Below are 20768 nucleotides of genomic sequence, written 5' to 3'. Positions count from 1 at the left end.
AGCAGACAGGCTGGCTAAGGAGGCGATTAAAAAAGATGATATTGATATGCAAATAAAGTTATCTAAATCTGAAGGTAAAAGTATAATTTGGAAAGAAAGCAAAAAGATATGGGAAGCTATGTGGGTAAATGAAATAAATGGTAGACATTTATTTAGGATACAAAATACAATCGATGTAGAAAGGATAAGAGGAATAAACAGGAGGGAGGAGATAATTATAAATGGAATAAGAACCGGGCATAGTTTCCTAAATGGAACTCTTTTTAAGATGGGGAAACACCTTACTGGTTTATGTAGATGGTGTGGTGATGTAGAATCAGTGGAACATGTTTTGATCAAATGTAGAAAGTATGAAAGCCAAAGAAGATTATTAAAAACGGAACTAGGTGTTAGTAGGGAATTGGTATTTGAGAAGGTGATCGACAAATTGAATAGTATTGAGGGGAAAAAGAAGATTTTTCGTTTTTTAAAAAACACTGGGATCTTTAAGAGAATTTGAGGGGTAGTTGGTAGGAGTCAATAGAGGGCAGTAGTGCAACATAAATGGATGCAAGCTGCCGTTAAAACCTAAAAGAAGAAGAAGAAGAAGAACAGAAGAAGAAAAAGAAGGAAGAAGAACTTCTTGTTGACGTGTAGGTTGGAAAGTGTAGCTTTAGCAAGTATCAAAGTGTACTCTTATTAATTATTCAAAAATGAATTCGTTCGGTTTATTGCAAAGGTTTTTAACAAAACGCTACTCAAGATAAACTGGAAAAACTGCAAAGGTATGGAACTTAAGATTCCGTGACAAGATGGGTGCCGTGCAGAAAGTTGTAATTCTGATATATTACTGCTTTGCCAGACAGACATACCAGTGAAACAGACTGACGAGTTTTTGTGACAGACTCCGATCCTGTAGCGTTAATGATGCTACACATAAAAGGGTTTCGTCATGTTGGTGTTCTTATTGGGAAGTAGAGCCATTACATTTAGGAGGAGTGTAATAAAAAGTTTTCGGACAATATGCAATTACATTAATAAATTAACTTCTACCTAAGGTTTACGCATTCTTATTGCAAACGAAAAATAAATTCATACACCAGGGTTTAAATATGCGAGTGCGAAATGTCGTTCTAGGTACGAAATGGAAGTGCTTACTGAATCAGTTTGTTCGCCATCTTTTCCATAGAAAATGAACATTAAAGTGTAAACTCAACGACCCCCGATGCATCGTTTTTATATACAACAGATATATTGTCATAATTGCAGTGAATATGTTTCGCTACGTATAAAGTTAACGTACCTGCTTGTTAATTGTTCAGCCCTCTCCTTTAACCTTGTTACATTTTTTGTTTATTATTCTTTGTCCGTCCCTGACCTCAATTTGTAATATTTCGCAGTGTTAGGTTGGTTTTTTATTTTTATCAAAATATGTTCGGTGGGTTAGGGTTGGTGTATAATTTAAATCAGCTGTATAATATTTGTTTTATACTGTGAAACCTGTTTTAATTTTGCTTTAAAATTGTATTACTACTGCAGTTAACAACTAAAGAAAATATTTTGCAAGCTTACAAAAGAAAAAAAGAAATGTACAGAATTGCTGCTGAATTCATTTGCATGGACCATATTGATTATGCCGTAAATAATATGTTGAAACACAATTTATTTTAGTCGATTGACAGCAAATTGACAGGCAAATAGAAACACACAGTGACATATTAAAGTTAAGCAGTTATAATTAAATAAAAAGGATTGCAAAATGATATTAACATTTCTGCTCAGTGTTTTAAGTGTTACCCTGTCTACTGTTTGGCCAAATCGTAAAAAATAACTCTCTAATTATGTATTTATGTCTATACGATGGCTAAAGTGTCCCCTACTGGTTGGTTTTGCACAAATAAAGGAACTTTTGTCATATTAATTAATCTTATTTTTTTCAGTTAACTTGAAAACATTCTGTTCTTTCAAAGACATTTTCCACTATGACCAAAATTGTCTAGTTTTTCTCTTAGGGTCGCATCAATCTTGAAATTTTAATGTTGTAACAACTATCTTGTGTTTATTTGTGTCACTGTATGCATTTCAGACAAGCTTAATGCTTTGTTTTCAACAGGTGTGGTTGAATAAGGACGTCTGTGATAAACTATGGGGAAGAAGAAGGTGCTGGATCTGTATAGAGCCCCATTTCCACTGTACACCGTCAAAGTGGATGCCACTACAGGGCTTGTGATAACAGCTGGAGGAGGGGGTCCCTCAAAGACAGGAATAAAAAATGCTGTAGTAAGTAATGATGATTGTTTAGATCAGTCTGTCTCAAAGTGTGGGCTGCGATGTACTGCATGTAAACAAGTGTTAATTTCCCTTGCAACGCTACAGTTAGCTTACCAAAGGATTGTACTTAAAAATAATAATGGATAAACGGTTTAAGACCAGGTCAATAAAAAGAAAACCAGAAGATACTAGTCTAAAGTTTCTCAGGGTGAGGTCCAGAACTTTTGCTTTTGAACACTACTATACAGTACACAGCATGCCACATGCATGTAGTTGTAGGTCCAGTGAATGCGATATGATGGGCAACAGGTGGTGCACAGAGGTGCGCCTATGCTGACCAACTGCATCTTAACACCTAAAATATAAAGTTATTTATATTGGGCTAAATAAAATGGCTGAAAGAAAATGTTTGTTTTTGCCAAGGTAACTCAAGTCTATTTTTCGTTTATTATGCTTCTAAATTAGAAATATCCCTTAAATGTTATTAGTGCACAGAACACTAGTAAAAACATTTTTTGATTTCCATATGTTTTTTATCACTGGAAAAGTTTAGAATTCATACTTTCAGAATCTGTAACTCAAAATGTCCAAGCAGACTTGATCATGGTTTTTATTGTGGCTAGTCACATTCACAAAACAACGCCACCTTTCATATTCGGAGAAACAAAGACAGTGAAGTAAGAGACTAATATTTTCATTTCAGGTTGTATATATTAAGATGTTGCGAGGGCGATTACAAGTTAGGTGGTCCTTCAGTATTTTTAAATTGGGTAAATAATACTCAGCTTGAAAAAGCTGCTTTAGATGAAGACTGAAGTTTCTCAACACTACTCAGCTAGAACAATACATTGGTGTTAATTGTTGTGAGTCTTAACTTCTATTTACAATGTCTAAATTGAGATATCAGGTCAAAGTAGCTATTAATTTTCAGTTTTATTTTCAAGTTTTGAATTCAGAAATACTTTATTGATCCCACAGAAAAATTAAATTAAATTCTACCTCCTGCAGTAATTTATTTTAATTCTCATTAATATTCTTTTCACTATATACTGGATAATTAATAAAGGTTAAACACAGCAGGTCTGATACACAATAATAAATATTATGAGTTTATACTCTCAAAGGAGTCTCTGTTTTATTCAGTTTTTTTCTCACTGTTGTTTCGTTTTTTTCTGTGGTTGAAAAACATTGCTCCATATCTCAAATCCATTAACAAGCCACTCTGTGCATCACAGCAGTGCACAAAGCATTGATTGTGTTAATGTGATCAGGACCAGCAGAAGTGGTCCTGACCTGTTTGGCACCCTGGGCAAACCACCCTTCCGATGCCCATCCCAGAAACTTCCACTGAGGACCGGTTTTGTTTTCCAGAACCAACAGCACAAATTCTGTCATAATGTTCACTTGTTTCTGATGTGCACAGCAGCAGTGGCTCGTTCTGCTACACTCTGCGCCACACTCCTCTGAGCTTGGATGCGATGCAAAGTGCACCAACGTGAAATAATACAGCCAATAGAAGTTCAGAGACCTGCTGAGGAAAACCGCTACCAGGGAAACAGATTTTAGTCCTAAATGATTCAGCTCCCATCTATCACCTAAAATCTCTCCTCCTAGACTGACGACTACTGCAAGCTTGAAGTGATAACTTAGAAAAATTCCACCACCTGCACGTTATACTACTTTTGGCAATGCTGTCTTCAAAGAGTGTGGGAAATTCAGTATAAAGCCGCACACTCCATCCATCCACCCACCCACCCACCCATCCATCCATCCATCCATCCATTTTCTGCCGCTTATCCGGGGTCGGGTTGCGGGGGTGGCAGCTTCAGAAGGGAGGCCCAGACTTTCCTCTCCCCACCCACTTGTTCCAGCTCTTCCGGGGGAATCCCAAGGAGTTCTCAGGCCGACTGAGAAAAGTAGTCCCTCCAGGGGGTCCTAGGTCATCCCAAGGGCCTTCCTCCGGTGGGACGTGCCTGGAACACCTGACCAGGGAGGCGTCCAGGAGGCATCCTGACCAGATGCCCGAGCCTCAACTGGCTCCTTTCGACATGAAGGAGCAGTGGCTCTACTCTGAGTCCCTCCCGGATGACCGAACTTCTCACCCTATTTCTAAGGGAGAGCCCAGACACCCTATGGAGAAAACCCATTTCAGCTGCTTGTATCCGCGACCTCGTTCTTTCGGTCATGACCCAAAGCTCATGGCCATAGATGAGGGTAGGAACGTAGATCGACCGGTAAATCGAGAGCTTGGCTTTTTGACTTGGCTCTCTCTTTACCACGCTGGACCGGTAACACCGCCCGTTTCACTGCAGACGCTTCGCCAATCCGTCTGTCAATCTCCCGCTCCCTTCTTCCCTCATTCGTGAACAAGATCCCAAGATACTTAAACTCCTCCACTTCAGGTAAGACTTTCTCCATGGCCTCCCCAGACTCCTCCCACGCCCAAGTTTTTGCCTCAGCAACAACCCGAACTGCATACCACTTCGACCGCCAGTACCCATCAGCTGCTTCTGGAGTCCCACAGGCCAAAAAGGCCCGATAGGACTCCTTCTTCAGCCTGACAGCATCCCTCACCAAAGGTGTCCACCAACGGGTTTGAGGGTTGCTGCCGCGACAGGCACCAATAACCTTGCGGCCACAACTCCGATAAGCTGCCTTGACAATGGAGACATGGAACATGGTCCACTCAGACTCAATGTCCCTTACATCCCCAGAAACATGTTCAAAGTTCTGCCGGAGATGGGAGTTAAAGCTCCGTCTCACAGGAGACTCCGCCAGACATTCCTAGCAGACCCTCACAACATGTTTGGGCCTGCCAGATCTGACCAGCATCCTCCCCCACCACTGGAGCCAGCTCACCACCAGCTCCTCACCTCTCTTCACCCGAGTATCCAAGACATGCCGCCGCAGATCCGACGAAACGATGATAAAGTCAATCATCGAACTGCGGCCTACGGTGTCCTGGTGCCAACTGCACATATGGACACCCTTATGCCTGAACATGTTGTTTGTTATGGACAAATCATGACAAGCACAGAAGTCCAACAACAGAACACCATTCGAATTCAGATCGGGGGGTCGTTCCTCCCAACCACACCTCTCCAGGTCTCACTGTCATTGCCCACGTGAGCGTTGAAGTCCCCCAGCAGAACAAGGGAGGGGCCAAGAACTCCAGTACCAAGGACTCCAAGAAGGGTGGGTAATCTAAACTGTTGTTCGGCCCACAAACAGTCAGAACCCGTACCCCCACCCATAGGCTGAGGGAGGCTACCCTCTTGTTCACCGGGGCAAACCCCAACGTACAGGCACTGAGATGGGGGGCAACAAGTATGCCCACCCCAGCCCGGCGCCTCTCACCGTGGGCAACTCCAGAGTGGAAGTACGTCCAGCCCCTCTCAAGGAGACTGGTTCCAGACCCAGAGCCATGTGTCGAGGTGAGGCCGACTATTTCTAGCCAGAACCTCTCAGCCTCACACACTAGCTCCGGCTCCTTCCCCACCAGAGAGGTGACATTCCACGTCCCAAGAGCTTCTGCAGCCAAGGATCAGACCACCAGGGTCCCCTTCCTCAGCCGTCACCCATCCCACACTGCACCTAACCCCTTTGGCCTCTCTCACAGGTGGTGGGCCCATGGGCAGTGGGACCCATGTCTCCTCCTCGGGCTAAGCCCAGCCAGGCTCCATAGGTAAGAGCCTGGCCACCATGCACTTGCCATCGTGCCCCAACTCCAGGCCTGGCTCCAGGGTGGGGCCCCGGTGACCCGCATTCGGGCAAGGGAAAACTAGAACTATTGTTATTGCATCATAAGGGGACTTCGGGTTGCGCAGGTCCTAGGTGGTTCTTCACCTAGGACCAAGGACTAGGCTTGGTCCTAGTCCTTGGACCTAGGACCAAGGACTAGGCTTGGTCCTAGTCCCTAGTCCAAGGGAGACAGGTCACCCAAGGGGTCACCTGTCTCCCTTGGGTGACCCTATCAGGGGCATAAAGCCTCAGACAGCATAGCTCCTAGGATCATTGGGGCACTCAAACCCCTCCACTGTGATAAGGTGGCAGCCCATGGAGAGGATCACTTTCACAATATTTATCAACAAAGGGAGGTAATTTGTGGAAAGGACTGTCAAAAAGGAGGACTGGGTCCTTGTTCTCACTATTTTTGCAGTTCTACTGCACTCTGCTGGTTAGGTTATATCATGCCTCAAGCTTCTGCATCTAGGTCCAACTTTATCCAGCACCATTCCCTGACACTAAATGTATGGCACCAAAAAAGGTTTTGTACTAAGAAGTATTATATTAACATTAATTTGTGTGTGAATAGGTTGATTGTGTGGAAATTGCTTTGAATGGCTGACAAGATCAGCTTAAATCAATTAATTTATTTAGTGCCAGTGCTGGAGGGTGCATGGGAGTTCGCCCAACCAGTCTACATGTGTTTTGTGGACTTGGAGAAGGCGTTCGACCGTGTCCCCAGAGGGGCTTTGTGGGGGGTTCTCCGGGAGTATGGGGTACCGGGCCCTTTGATACGGGCTGTCAGGTCCCTGTATGACCGGTGTCAGAGTCTGGTCCGCATTGCCGGCAGTAAGTTGGGCTCCGCCAAGGCTGCCCTTTGTCACCGATTCTGTTCATAGAGCTTCGGAGCGTGACGTCACTGCTGTAGAGGGAGGGACATCAGCGCCATCTTTGGGGTCCTCTCTGTTGAACATAACCGACATAAACAACAGTCTCGCAAATTTTTTTAATCCAAGTTACTTAAAATAATTTAGCCATGGTACAAACTTGCTGCGTTATTGTCTGTAATGTCCGATCACACGACTGAAACGGTAAAAAGATGAAAAACGGACTTTCGTTTCACTATTTTCCTGCTTGGAAGCAACGCGAGGAGGCTAAGCTATCGGAGCTAATGAAAAGAAGACAAATGTCCTGGTATCAGCGGTGAGACGCTGATGTTATGTACTCCAACATCCACAGATACCTACAAGTTTGCTCCAGACATTTCCATTCTGGTGAGTGTCTACATTTGCTTCGTTGGTGTTGGGTCATATTTTTTTTGCTATGATTTTGTTTATGTAGCATAGTCCGAGTTTTGTCAGTGGACATCGGGGTTATTACATTATTGTGAAGTAAACTATTTTACTAGTGTTATCAAATTTACAGCATTAATACTGATGTGTTCTGATATGTCCTCTTGAAGGCAAACCAACGTATGAAATGGATGAGCTCCATCCTGACTGGGGTCCAGCGCTGAATATCGAGGCAAACTCCACAACATCGGACCAACATGGGCATCAATTAAAGAGGCGATACAGCAAGACCATGGTGGATCAACAAGTTACTGAGACTGTTTTCATTATTTACTTCAGAAGAGATAAATAATGAAAACACAGTAGCGGAGGCAATAGAAGAGGAGCAGGTTGGAGAGGCTGAGGAAGAAATCCCACGAGAGAAGATCAGCAAGGCTGCAGACTCTGAACAGGAACAGGAACCATTTGTGTTGAAATACAGTTGGAAGTGGCTGTTTTCTCTCATTTAATAATTTAATGTATTAAGCATTCATGAATTGTTTGATTCAAGCACTTCAAGTTGCATGTAAACAGGTGAAGAAATAAATCACGTTTTAAGTAAAAAAATTGATATTTAAAGTATTTCAGGTAATAAACATGAAAGATTATATTTTTAAATAAATATTTTATGTGATTAAAGTAAACAATTATCAAATCAGACATCTGTCAGGTCACTGGGTTTTTGGGTTTGTTTTGCTTTTCATTTTATTTAGCTTCATGTTTTAATTCACTTTAGTTTAGCCCTTCATGGACCTTTTGATATTATTAGAGGTATTTAGTGTAGTTAGAATAATATTATTGCTTTTCCTTCTTTAATGACTATAGTTTAATTCTATTTATTTCTTATTTCAGCCTCCCTGTAGGGTTTCTAGTAATGTTTATTTCTTAATTTGATCACCATAGGTTCAGTTATTCTTCCATGTCTGAGTCTGTATCTAACTTTAGTAATTCTAGTTGGGTTATTTCTTTGTTTAGATCTTCTAGCTTCTCTAGCTCTGTGTTCCTTAGTTCTTATTGTTAGATCAGCCTTGTTTCTATTTAGTTCTGGTTTCCCTCATATCTTTCTCTCCTAGTTCATCAGGTTTTCTTTACTCTTAGTGTCTTTTGTATTAGAAGTATTTTTCAGTTCTCTGTTTCCTCCCGTTTGTGTCCCAGCAGATCTCCTTAGTTTCCCTGTGCCACCTTCTCCCCAGCCCTCAGCAGCTCCTGTGCCAAATTACTCTCACCTGCTGTCACTCTTCTCATCTAGCCAGGCCATGTTCCAAATTACTACCTCCCAGTACTTAAGCTCCTCTTTTTCAGTCACAACTCACCAGTCCGTCTTGTTATCCTGCTCACCATGTTGCCAGTTGTTACCTTTGTTATCCCTCGTGTCTCCTGTTTCATTGTGTTTTGGATTTCCTTGTTTTCCCTGGATTTTGGATTTATTTAGTTTATTCTGTTCATTAAAAATAACATCTTCATAAAGTAAGTCTACTGCCTGCTGCATTTGTGTCCACCGCCACATCATGACACAAACCAGATGAAAGAGCCCATCTTAAACATTTCACGTGTAATTAAACAATAAAGGTGACAAATTCTATGACATAGATCACACTTTAAATATTTATTGTATTTAACATATTTCAGGTAAGTGAACATGTAATAGATCCTGTCCTAGAATTTTATGTAATTGAACATTACGGGTAACAAATGTGTTGATCATCTGAGGTAATACATTTAATGAACATTAAAAAAAAAAAAAATTTTTTTTAAAAAGGGGGTCAAAATGGAATAAAAATAGGCCTAATCTATATAGTAGAATAATTTCACACGAATTTTGAATTAATAGCTGACATGACCTAGAAACTATTGAAGAAAAATACTAAATTTTGACTACAGAAATTGCTAAAAAAAAAGAAATATATATACATAGTGTTAAAATGTAATAAAGATGAGTGTGCCTCATCTATACAGTCTAGTAGAACTATTTCCCATAGATTTTGAAGTAATGGGGCACACGATTTGGAAGCTATTGAAGAAAACATTTAATGTTAAAATTATTAAAATTATTGAATATGGCTTAAAATTTTAATAGAGGATAGTGTGCCTCATGTAACAGGATTAATTACCACTTTTTTGTATCAGTTGGTCACAAGACAAGGCATTTATTTACAGGAGTGTTTGGTTCGGAAAATTGATGGTTCCTATGTGAACCAACGAGCGCTTGAGGAGGGACCAGTAAAGAACAGCTGGCCGAAATTAGCGTTCATAAATCGGACCAACCTTGAGCTGAACGCCGCTTACTCCGCGGAGCTCGCAATATCCAGTATTCAACTTGAAAACAACTTCACTGCGGTCGGTAACACAATAAAAACACCGGTGTTCTGAATAGTTTGTTTTGGTCTGTGGACCCCAAAGATGGCGCTGAGCGACATAAACGTAATACGCAGTGACGTCAGCTCCAAAGCTCTATTACCTTCATGGACAGAATTTCTAGGCGCAACCGAGGTGTTGAGTGGATCCGTTTTGGTGGCCTTAGGATCGCATCTCTGCTTTTTGCGGATGATGTGGTCCTGTTGGCTTCATCGGAACGTGATCTGCAGCTCTCACTGGAGCGGTTCGCAGTCGAGTGTGAAGCGGCCGGGATGAGGCTCAGTGCCTTCAAATCTGAGGCCATGGTCTTGAGCCGGAAAAGAGTAGAGTGCTTTCTCCGGGTCAGGGGGGTCGTCCTGCCTCAAGTGGAGGAGTTTAAGTATCTGGGGATCTTGTTCACGAATGAGGGAAGAAGGGAACGGGAGATCGATAGGCGGATTGGGGCAGAGTCTGCCGTGAAGCGGGCGCTGTACCGGTCCGTCGTGGTGAAGAGAGCTGAGTCAAAAAGCAAAGCTCTTGATTTACCGGTCAATGTACGTTCCCACCCTCATCTATGGTCATGAGCTTTGGGTCATGATCAAAAGAACGAGATCACGGGTACAAGCGGCCGAAATGGGTTTCCTCCGCAGGGTGGCTGGGCTCTCCCTTAGAGATAGGGTGAGAAGCTCGGTGATCCGGGAGGGACTCAGAGTAGAGCCGCTGCTCCTCCATGTCGAGAGGAGCCAGTTGAGGTGGCTCGGGCATCTGGTCAGGATGCCTCCTGGACGCCTCCCTGGTGAGGTGTGTCGGGAACGTCCCACCGGGAGGAGGCCCCGAGGAAGACCCACGACACGCTGGAGGGACTATGTCTCTCAGCTGGCCTGGGAACGACTTGGGGTTCCCCCGGAGGAGGTGGAAGAAGTGGCTGGGGAGAGGGAAGTCTGGGCCTCCCTTCTGAAGCTGCTGCCCCCGCGACCTGACCCCGGATAAGCGGAAGAAAATGGATGGATGAATGGATAGTGCCAGTTCACAACAGGTCATCTCAACATACTTTAAGAAAATGTCTGAAAGTTCACTATAAGTTCAGTCTGTTTTATTTGTACATTTTAATAGTACTAATCTCTAGTTTTATTTCTAGTAAAGAAATTCTCATTCATTTTAATATAACTTTTTTAAATTGTGGCGCAAATTTGCACAGACACCTAATGACAGAATACAAATGTGATTTCATCAGTAGCAAACTTGTCTTTCAGCATTTCCTGGATGTGCAGATGGTTGGAAAAAATCAGTACAGCTCCAGTCTTCTTCACTCTCATGACACGGACACACGCGCCACTATAAACATGGCTGTTGGTGATGGTGTGATTGCTGCTGGACAGGATGGCACATGCAGCCTCATGAGGTTTAAACTCTGCCTACAGAAAGAAGAAAATGCTACGCATAGAGATGGTATGGTTTACATCTTTCTGAAGATTACTTGCTGTTTTAAAAAGACAGTTAAAACATACTTTGAACTAAAGGGTTGTTATCTTTCCCATTTGGAGTCAGAGGTGGAATTACCGATTAAACTTTTGATTGTGATGCAGAATTAATTTTTTTAATTTACTTTTGGTTGTTTTTTGTGTGTGTTGCTTTTCCTTGATTAGTTTTTAATAGACCACACATCTGCTGTCAGGGCTCAAAAATTATAAGCCTCCATACAGTACAGACTAAAAGTTTGGACACACCTTTTCATTCAAAGAGTTTTCTTCATTTTCATGACTATGAAAATTGTAGATTCACACTGAAGGCATCAAAACTATGGATTAACACATGTGGAATTATATACTTAACAAAAATGTGTGATACAACTGAAAACATGTCATATTCTAGGTTCTTCAAAGTAGCCACCTTTTGCTTTGATTACTGCTTTACACACTCTTGGCATTCTGTTGATGAGCTTCTAGAGGTCGTCAGCTGAAATGGTCTTCCAACAGTCTTGAAGGAGTTCCCAGAGATGCTTAGCGCTTGTTGGCCCTTTTGGTTTCACTCTGCGGTCCAGCTCACCCCAAACCATCTCGATTGGGTTCAGGTCCGGTGACTGTGGAGGCCAGGTCATCTGGCGCCAGTGTTGTGTTCAAGACCACCTAACCCAAGACCGAGACAAGACCAAGACTTTTAGGGTCCGAGACCAAGTCAAGACCAAGACCGAGGGAAGTCGAGACCGAGTCAAGACCAAGACCAGCGTCCCGTGCTACATGACACAATAAGATGTAAAATATCATCAAAATTACTTCTCAAATTGATCTGAAAGATCCACGTTCCCATAAGAACACATAGATATTAAATACTTAATAAATTTAACAAATATTAAATTTAACAAACTCTTTGTTCTGCATTGCTTTCATCTCTGTACAAAGCAGAACAAAGAGTTTTGTCTGCGGTGGTCTCGTGCCATCCCTAAAAGGATAACGCCCTGGGTGTTTACCCATGTTGCTCATGTCAGAAACTACCATCTGCACCATTAAACATAGCAATTGAGGCAAAGCCCTGACGCTCAACTATGAACACTGACCAAGGACCAACAAGCAAGAAGTAGATACTTGTATGCCAGTAGTTCCCAAACTTTTTGTCCTGCGCCCAGTTTCAAAACATTTCCTACTCCCCACCCCCTACAAATAGCTGTGTGGTTGAACGATGTGTTTTTGAGGAGGGGATCGTCATATTTGGCTTCATCAAACTAAACAGTTTCTCCTGCAGGTCTTTGGGATTCTCTTTTCCTTTTTTCCATCTCTCTTGAAACCTTGATCTCCTTACTCCTTAATAATGCTGGCTAAATTGATCAAGAACCTATTAATGTTTTTAAACAAAGATACAATATAAATGCAGTTTTTCAGCAGTTTTTTATGTTTTCATAGAAGATTTGCGTTTATTTCCACAACAGAGTAGAACTGAAAGTACAAATGTTTTTAGATCAATGTTTCTTTATTATTAGGTTGGAAACTTTGTGCTTCTTTCACGTCATTTCCCTTACATCAGTGGTTCCCAAACTGTTTCTAGCTAGTCATCTTTTAGCTAACTTTACCTGCATCAAGCAGCTTCACTAAACAGTCTGTTAGTTTGGGGGGGAAACTGTGAAAAGTTCTTTGCGTTTTGCTGCCATGATTCTAACACACCTGTGCAGCTCCGCCCAGCAGCAGCAGGTCTCCTTCGCTGCCGTACAGGTGTAAACCCAGCGTCGTAGCGCTCATGTTGTGTTTAAAGGCGGCACGGAAAAACAGGTTACCACATGTTAACAACGGATTAAACAGTTTTAACTGCTGATAAAAGTGACAGAGGACACACATATGGTTAGTGTGGAAACCCCTACTGTATCAAATTGACAGAGAAATAACAGAGACTTGGCCATTCTAAAGTAAAAATCCAGCGCATACAGGGTTCATGTTTTTTTTTAATTGTTTGTTTCTCTTTTTCATCCAGATGGCTTCTCCTTCTTTCCCTTTTCCCCACTTTTTTCTCTCTTTTCCCTGCTCTTTTCCAACTATGTGTCCATTGCAGTTGAAATTAACCCAAAGCAATTTCTAATAAATGTATATCCACTCACCAGCCACTTTATTAGGTACACCTTCCTGGGGCGGTGTACCTAGGAAGGTGCACTGCCCCTAGGTACACCTATTCACTCAGAGCGTTATAGTTCCAACGTTCCAATGGGGGTCCAACCATGACAAAAGGGGGTCATGGTTGGACCCCCTTTTGCCTTCAGCATCTTTCATGGCAGAGATCCAACAAGGTACTGGAAACATTCCTCAGAGTCTGGTTCATATTGAGATGATAGCATCACACAGTTGTTGCAGATTTGTCAGCTGCACATCCAGGATGTGAATCTCCCGTTCCACCACATCCCAAAGGTTCTCTACTGGATTGAGATCTGGTCACTATGGAGGCCATTCGAGTTCAGTGAACTCATTGTTGTGTTCAAGAAACCAGTCTGAGATGATTCACTCTTTATGAGGTGGTGCCTTATCCTGCTGGAAGTATCCATCAGAAGATGGGTTCACTGAGGTCATAAAGGGATGGACATGGTCAGCAACAATACTCAGGTAGGTTGTGGTGTTGACATGATGCTCAATTGGTACTAATGGACCCAAAGTGTGCCTGGAAAATATACCCACACCACTGCACCACCACCATCCTGAACCGTTGATGCAAGGCAGGATGGATCCATTCTTTCATGTTGTTGACACCAAGCTCTGACCCTACCATCTGAATGTCACAGCAGAACTCAAGACTCATCAGACCAGGCAACATTTTTCCAATCCTCTATTGTCTAATTTTGGTGAGTCTGTGTGAATTGTAGCCTCAGTTTCCTGTTCTTAGCTGACAGTAGTGGCACCCGGTGTGGTCTTCTGCTGCCTCAAGGGTCAACGTGTTGTGTGTTCAGAGATGCTCTAATGCCTACCTTTGGTTATTTGAGTTATTTGAGTTACTGTTGCCGTTCTATCAGCTCATACCAGTCTGGCCATTCTGATTGGCTGATTTAACATTTGTGTTAATAAGCAGTAGGACAGGTATACCTAATAAAGTGACCATTGAGTATGTGTGTGTATATGTACATATATGTATAATCTGCTGTGGCTGTATAGTGTATATTACCGCACCTTGATTCCAGGCATTGCAAAATTTTCAAAACATCATATTGGATTATTTGTGTTATGTTGTTAAGAGTGTTATTTCTGCTATAGGTAACACCCTGGAACTAAGCAATGCCAGACGGAGATCTGGGAAAGCTGGCAAAGGTAATCTTGAGAACCGTTCTACTACTGGAGATGAGTCTGATACTAGGAATGAGACGGTTCAGATCACAGTGACCAATATAGCTGAAGTGCTGTCAGACCTAAACCCCCATGACCCTCTTCAGAAAGTTGTTAGGTTCAGTCCTGACATGAACTTTCTGCTGACTGGAGGCACCGATGGATACATCAGAGTTTGGGAGGTAAACTTTGATCAGTTTTTAAATGTGAAATTATCCCCACATTAGCCAGCTGACATTTTTATGTTTTCGAATCTAGGTAATCAGAAACAAAAAAATTTTTTTGTTTTTTTTAAAGAATAACATTTCACTAGTCCTTCCTACTTACTACATTAATATCCATCATGTTTTTTTTTCCATCTTCCAGTTTTTCCCTTAATTTAGCCCAGAATAACATTTTGAAAACTTGCCTTTTAGGTCATGGAATCATATGAAACATTTGAAAGTCAGACAACAGCTTATCTCTATTTATTTATTTATTTATTTATTTATTTATTTATTTATTTATTTATTTATTTATTTATTTATTTATTTATTGTCCAATCTAGCAATAGTGACAAATTCAAACTATTTAGATAAAGAAGAAAACAAAACAAAAAAAAATCTTCAAGTTTCTTTTGCTGACACAACAAAAAAGTAATGCATTTACTGACAATGGTAGTAATGTAACTAATAATAAACATTAAATATGTTTAGCAGGTTTCTGTATAAACCTTGTAGATGCCTTGTAGTGGTGGGTTTTTGTTTTGACCTTGTCACTTTGGATTTTTTTTTAAGTTTCCATCCCTTGAGAAAAAGTTTGACTTTAAAGCACATGAAAAGGAGATCGAAGACTTGGATATGAGTACAATAAGCAAGGTGAACTATCAACTACTCTTAATATGAATGTAATGGATGTTCATAAAAAATGTTCAGTCATTTTATGTTTCGTGTTTCCTCTTGCAGCAACTTGTGACTGTGGGGCGAGACTTTGTCTGCAATGTGTGGAGTGACAACCAACTGGTTACAAGTCTGAACTGGCTTGAAACTACGCCTCAAATTGCTGAAAAGACCTATCGATATATGGCCTGCAGGTATGATAATAAGGAAGTTGGAGAAGGGTTTCTTCTCTTGAAAGGTCCATCTAAGTTGTTTTTGTGTCTTTCTAGGTTTGGAAATGGTGAAGATGAGAAAGATGCCATAAGGCTTTACACAGTCCAAATCCCTCATAAACGAGACAAAAAACCTCCTCCATGCTATATCACCAAGTGGGACGGCAAGATCTTACTTCCTATGTTAACATCTCCCTGTGGTACTGAAGTTATCTCCTGTCTGGCTGTGAGGTAATTGAACTGGGAGAACCAGAAGATGAAGATTGAATTTTTTTTTGGGGGGGGGAATAATACCATAATTAATTCTGATGTGTTTGTAACAGGCATTGTGTGTGTGTGTGTGTGTGTGTGTGTGCGTGTGTGTGTGTGTGTGATATTTGATATATATCTGACGTGCTGTGAGGGCTGGTGAGGCACTGAATTAATCAAAATCATAAGACCCCCTGCATGTTATTGTTTACATACGGAAATTTCGCGCATGCAGACAACATTGAAGGGCAAAAAGACTATACTTTCACATGCCATCCATAGCATCGCGGCCACGGTAGAATAATTCCGTTAATGAAACTTGGAATATAGATATTATTAATTTAGTGCTATGCTGCACAGCAAAGGGAAAACCCGTTGAACTCAAAACCACCTTTTTCTGGCTCTCTGTATCGGCCAAGCTACACGTAGGCTCGTTAAGTGTAGCTCCACTTACTGTACTGCTCCATAGACATAATATAAGAATAGACCCTCATGGACCGCTTTTGCCTATTGTCGCTGACTAGATTTAGGGCGGCCATCTTGGAGCGGTACACCACTCCACTCAGCGTTATGTGTCTGGCAGGCACAATGACGTATCAGCAGGCACGTGCAGAGGGGGGGCTTGAGCACCTGCCCCTTTTACTCCTTGCCCCCAAGTGCCCTTTTGGTCAATTTTTTTATTTTTATTTTTTTTTTGTATTATTTTCTAAGCCCTCTTTTGACACATAATAACATGTACTAAAATTATTTTGTTTTTTGTTGGGGGGGTTTTTTTGTACAACATAATAAGCCCTCCGGTCACCTTGTTACCTTTGACCTTTTGCCCGTGACTCATGATGCAGTAGCCTCTGGCGCAGTGAGATTAAGCGGCTAACTGGAGCTCAACGTAGCGAACGTTCCAGATTTCAGAACAGTTTTTGGTGAATTATAAAAAAAAAAGGTTTTTGGTGAATAAAGTGGAGTAGACTTGCTGCTTGTCAGATGATGGAAAACGTTGAAGTATCGTTTCTACTTCAGCTTAGAGTCGCGGTTTAAGCAGAGAGGTAATGAAATACAACAGACACTGACAGGCCTCTGCGTCTCTCTTTCTCTGAAGAACTACTGAGTGGGAGGAGACAGCCAGGTGAGGAGAAACTGTTCTTATCTACCGATTCACTATTTTTATCATACAGACAGGCTGTTGTTGTGCTATTAGCTAGCTGCTAGCTAACGACTTTGCTAGCAAAGCAAGATAACTAAAAGCTTCTTCCCTGTGTACGAGGCACATCGCCCGTCCAAAACCGATCATCTCCATAATGGATATATGTCTGATCTTCTAATTTCCTTTGCTGCATGATGTACATTTCATTTATTCTGGCGTTAGGTAAATGTATCTTGAAGGAGAATAACACTTAAATAAAAGTCCAACAAGGATATTCATTTAGAATTAAAAATAACTCACCCTGAATTACCATGATAGATATAATGAATGTAATAAAAGTGTGTCATTAATGAAGGGGAAAAAACTCAAACCAGACTTTAAGTTTAGGGTCTGGTTCGCAGAGTATGAATTAAAAATGTGTTTCCCAATTATTTGATGAAAAAATAAATAACCTCAGTTAAGTAAAATAAAATTGTTATCAAAACCTTTGGAATTGTAATGATTTATTTTTTTGAAAACAAAATGTTTTGTTAAAAAGCTTTTTTAAAAAAAAAATTAAATAACTCATTTTTGTCTCGTGAACTTAAAAGGTTATTTGCCAAACATAAACTTTTATTTGCTCACATCAGAAATATTTTGCCCACAACGTCATGTGAGAATCACAAGCAAAACTTTGAGTCACAAATAAAAACTTAGAATAGCAAGAAAAGATTTCTGACAAGCGCAATTAAGTTTTTTTTTGCAAATATTTTTTCACTTGTGTGAAAAAATTGTGATTTTAATTTTTAAAAAAGTTTTTTTAAGCAAAACTCAGTAGCTTTTCTCATGGTGACATGCATTAACAATTCAATTTTTGCTTTTGTTTTTCTCTTTTTTCTGCAGTTCGATGTTAAAGTTTGCTGCAGCTCTGCTGTCCTGAATGGACCGTCTTCATCTCCACTGCAGCAAACAAGCAGCTCTGTTTTATAGATTAAAGTCACTAAAAGGTTGCATTGTGCCCTTGTTTATATTTTACTAGTGTAATTCTGTAAAGACAAAATATGTCTGGTGGTCTAGCTCTGATTTACATATCTTGCTAAATTGCGGGTTTGAATATTGCAATACTTTCCTATAACAAAACAGACCTGCAGAAAGAAACGACTAATAAAATATCTTACATAGGCATAGTGTTACGCTCTATATGGAGATGTTCCTTAGCTTTGATTATATCTCACATTTTTGTAATTTATCATTGTTTATTAAACTCTGAAAGCTGAGAGGCTGTTAATATTCTGTCCTAGAAGGTGGTTAGATGGGCCCTTTTTTTGAGCACCTGCCCCTTTAGTGGTCTCTGCACGGCCCTGCTTATCAGCGCATTTAATCGATCCTAACACGCTTTTCTGTTACTGGAAACCATATCCAAACATCTATCAAAGCTACATTTATAAACAATTGAATTTTTAAAGTATTTTTTAATTGTATTGGTACATAGTTCAGTGTATTTAAATATGCTTAGTGGGGAAAACAATAGAATAGGAATAGAATATTCTGATTTTGATGTATGATGAGGATTTTACAAACCACACAGCCATTTATAATTTATTTAATATATTATTTAGTAATATCAATACATATTTATATATACAAACACAAATAAATAATATGTTAGATACATGTTTATATGTATGTACATATAAACATGTATAGCCTAATATATATTGTCTGTCGGCTGTTTTCAGCCAACGAGTTCTATCTTCAGTGATTCAGCAGCTGAGATTGAGTCCAAAATCCGATGTGAGATTCATCAGTGAATCCGTCTCTCTTTATAGATTCTCCCTCTTCTTCCTCACATCGTGTCTTTATGAAACCTTCAAAACAAAAACGGAAGATTTTGGATGTATCTTACTTTTGACAGAGTGAAAGAATTACATATAAATAATAGTCTTTACCACCTGTGTAACCTTTGCTGGTGAATGTTATAACACATAATATAAGTTTTATAATATATGTTACATTGTTTCATTTCTAATATAGGCTCTTGTGTCAGATAATCTAAGTCAATGTTAGAGATTTTTTTTTTTTAATTTACAGAATCTCAGTTATCCTTCATAGCGGCTGAACCCGTATTACACCGAGCACTGTAGCTAATATTAGCTGGTATCTCACTGGTGGACATAAATACAGTAAAGTAATATTCTAATCACAAAATATACATAATAATATGTCCATCTTACTTGTGAAATGTTGTCTGTGGAGCCTCACATCAATAATCCATCGATCAGAACAACAATACCCCTCAGTGCTGAGGCATCTTCTGCTGTTTTGGTTGAACAAAGTAGGAGGGACGACCTCTCCAAGATGGCCGCCGTATTTCCTGCGCCGGAGCAGCCAATGCGGGGTCTACTCTTGTATTATGTCTATGGCTAGCTTGATGTCTCTTACTCTGCAGACGTGGAGTCACAATGTCTGGGTTCATGAGCGCCCCCTGCCATGAGGCAAGAGAACTGCCTGCCTCACCTCAAATCTGTTCTCTGATCGCTCCTCAGCACACGAAACACGTTACACACACAGTTGGTGACAACAAACACTGTACATTATATAGATAAGCTAAATGATGGAAAATCAGTTTATATATAAATTTTTTTTAACCATTTTATTGACGATGTACAGACAGGAGGAACATGCTCTCATCGAGTGGCAGCCAGCTAGAGGTTGCGCAATCCAAGGTGAGGCTCAGCTCACTGCTGCCTGACCAGCTGCGCTTCGTCTGCATTTGAATGGGAAAATGCTAAAATTCAGCAATTTTGAAGAAAAAATAATCAAAATTGGTTAAACTAAATGAAAAATAAATACTTCGTAGTACAAAACACAGAATGAAAATAATATAAATTGTCTTATTACAATATTCTTCCATGATGAAGAATATGGCCTCCCCTGACTGCACGTCACTGATTTATATATGTGTGTTTGTGTGTACATATAGAAAGTTGATCAATCAAGCATTTGAGGATGGCAGATGGAAAATGTAATCTTTGACTTATCTGTAACAGTGACTCTGGGAGGTTTCTTGGCCTTGGAACAGTAACTGGATCAGTAGCAGTTCATATTGCTTTTTCTCTACAGGTAACATAAACATCATACTAACCCAAACATATAAAGTGTATATACATAAAAGTTTATTTGTATGTTCATTTTTGCAGAAGCTGTACTATGTTCATGAGTCACATGGCATTGTTGTGACGGATGTAGTCTTTCTGCCCAACTTGATGAAAGGCCAAAATATCAAAGGGAACAACAAAGCAGCAATGCTGAGTGTAGCTGTGGATAGTCGATGTCAAGTACATACCGTCACCAAAGAAAGTGAGTCTGGCATTTTCATATTTTCATTTAAAATGCACATCTCTGAGCCTCTCATGTTTTGCTGTTATTTTTTTCCATTTATCTTAGGGCCTATCCCTCCCTGGCTTTTCTTCTGTGGGCTCATCATCGTGGGAATGCTCTTAATTTTGCAGTACCTTTTTCCAGTGTTGCTCTAAATGATGCATATTATCTGTGATTAATAAACCTCTGACAAATTGTCAGCACCTACAATTACTTTTTTAACAGTTTTCAATAAGGCTCAACCCAAACAACTGTATATTATTAAGTACATTTTTTGTTCTGTGAATATGGTTCAGATTCACTTTACTCTGAAAAACAGGCTTTATGAATGGGTTCATGAAAATGTACAATTAGTATGTAAAGGAATTATTTCCACATCTTTGTAGGAACACACACAATAACCACTTTTCGAATATTGTCGAATATTGTAGAGATTTTGATTTTGAGAGGAGAAATATCTTAGATGGGTCAACTTAGAAATTAAGTAATAACTTTAA

General features: G+C 40.3%; 1 protein-coding gene and 1 long non-coding RNA gene across 4 annotated transcripts; both read left to right on the top strand.

The window, feature by feature from the left end:
- Window positions 1-481: 481 nt before the first annotated feature.
- Window positions 482-20484, top strand: preb (prolactin regulatory element binding). Of its 3 annotated transcripts, none has more exons than XM_008432801.2 (10): window positions 505-632; window positions 2093-2259; window positions 10895-11090; window positions 14363-14613; window positions 15208-15288; window positions 15376-15503; window positions 15579-15752; window positions 19941-20013; window positions 20091-20250; window positions 20338-20484. In XM_008432801.2, exons 2-10 carry the CDS (start codon window positions 2125-2127, stop codon window positions 20424-20426), a joined length of 1287 nt encoding a protein of 428 aa, XP_008431023.1. In that variant the 5' UTR covers window positions 505-632; window positions 2093-2124; the 3' UTR covers window positions 20427-20484. The 3 variants fall into 3 exon arrangements, with proteins under 3 accessions (XP_081473168.1, XP_008431023.1, XP_008431022.1); XM_008432800.2 differs by having other exon boundaries at window positions 572-764; XM_081617042.1 differs by lacking the exons at window positions 19941-20013; window positions 20091-20250; window positions 20338-20484 and adding exons at window positions 16788-16893; window positions 17794-17900 and having other exon boundaries at window positions 482-764.
- On the top strand, window positions 2266-8778 carry LOC145555331 (uncharacterized). The gene is made up of 2 exons (XR_014091488.1): window positions 2266-7250; window positions 7439-8778. It is a non-coding gene; the product is annotated as an uncharacterized LOC145555331 (long non-coding RNA).
- Window positions 20485-20768: the final 284 nt, after the last annotated feature.

Source organism: Poecilia reticulata, chromosome 16, assembly GCF_904066995.2.
Source record: "Poecilia reticulata chromosome 16, P_reticulata-male-v2, whole genome shotgun sequence".
NCBI lineage: Eukaryota > Metazoa > Chordata > Actinopteri > Cyprinodontiformes > Poeciliidae > Poecilia > Poecilia reticulata.
Note: the sequence above shows the minus strand (reverse complement) of the source record. Positions and strands in the feature narration are given on the sequence as shown.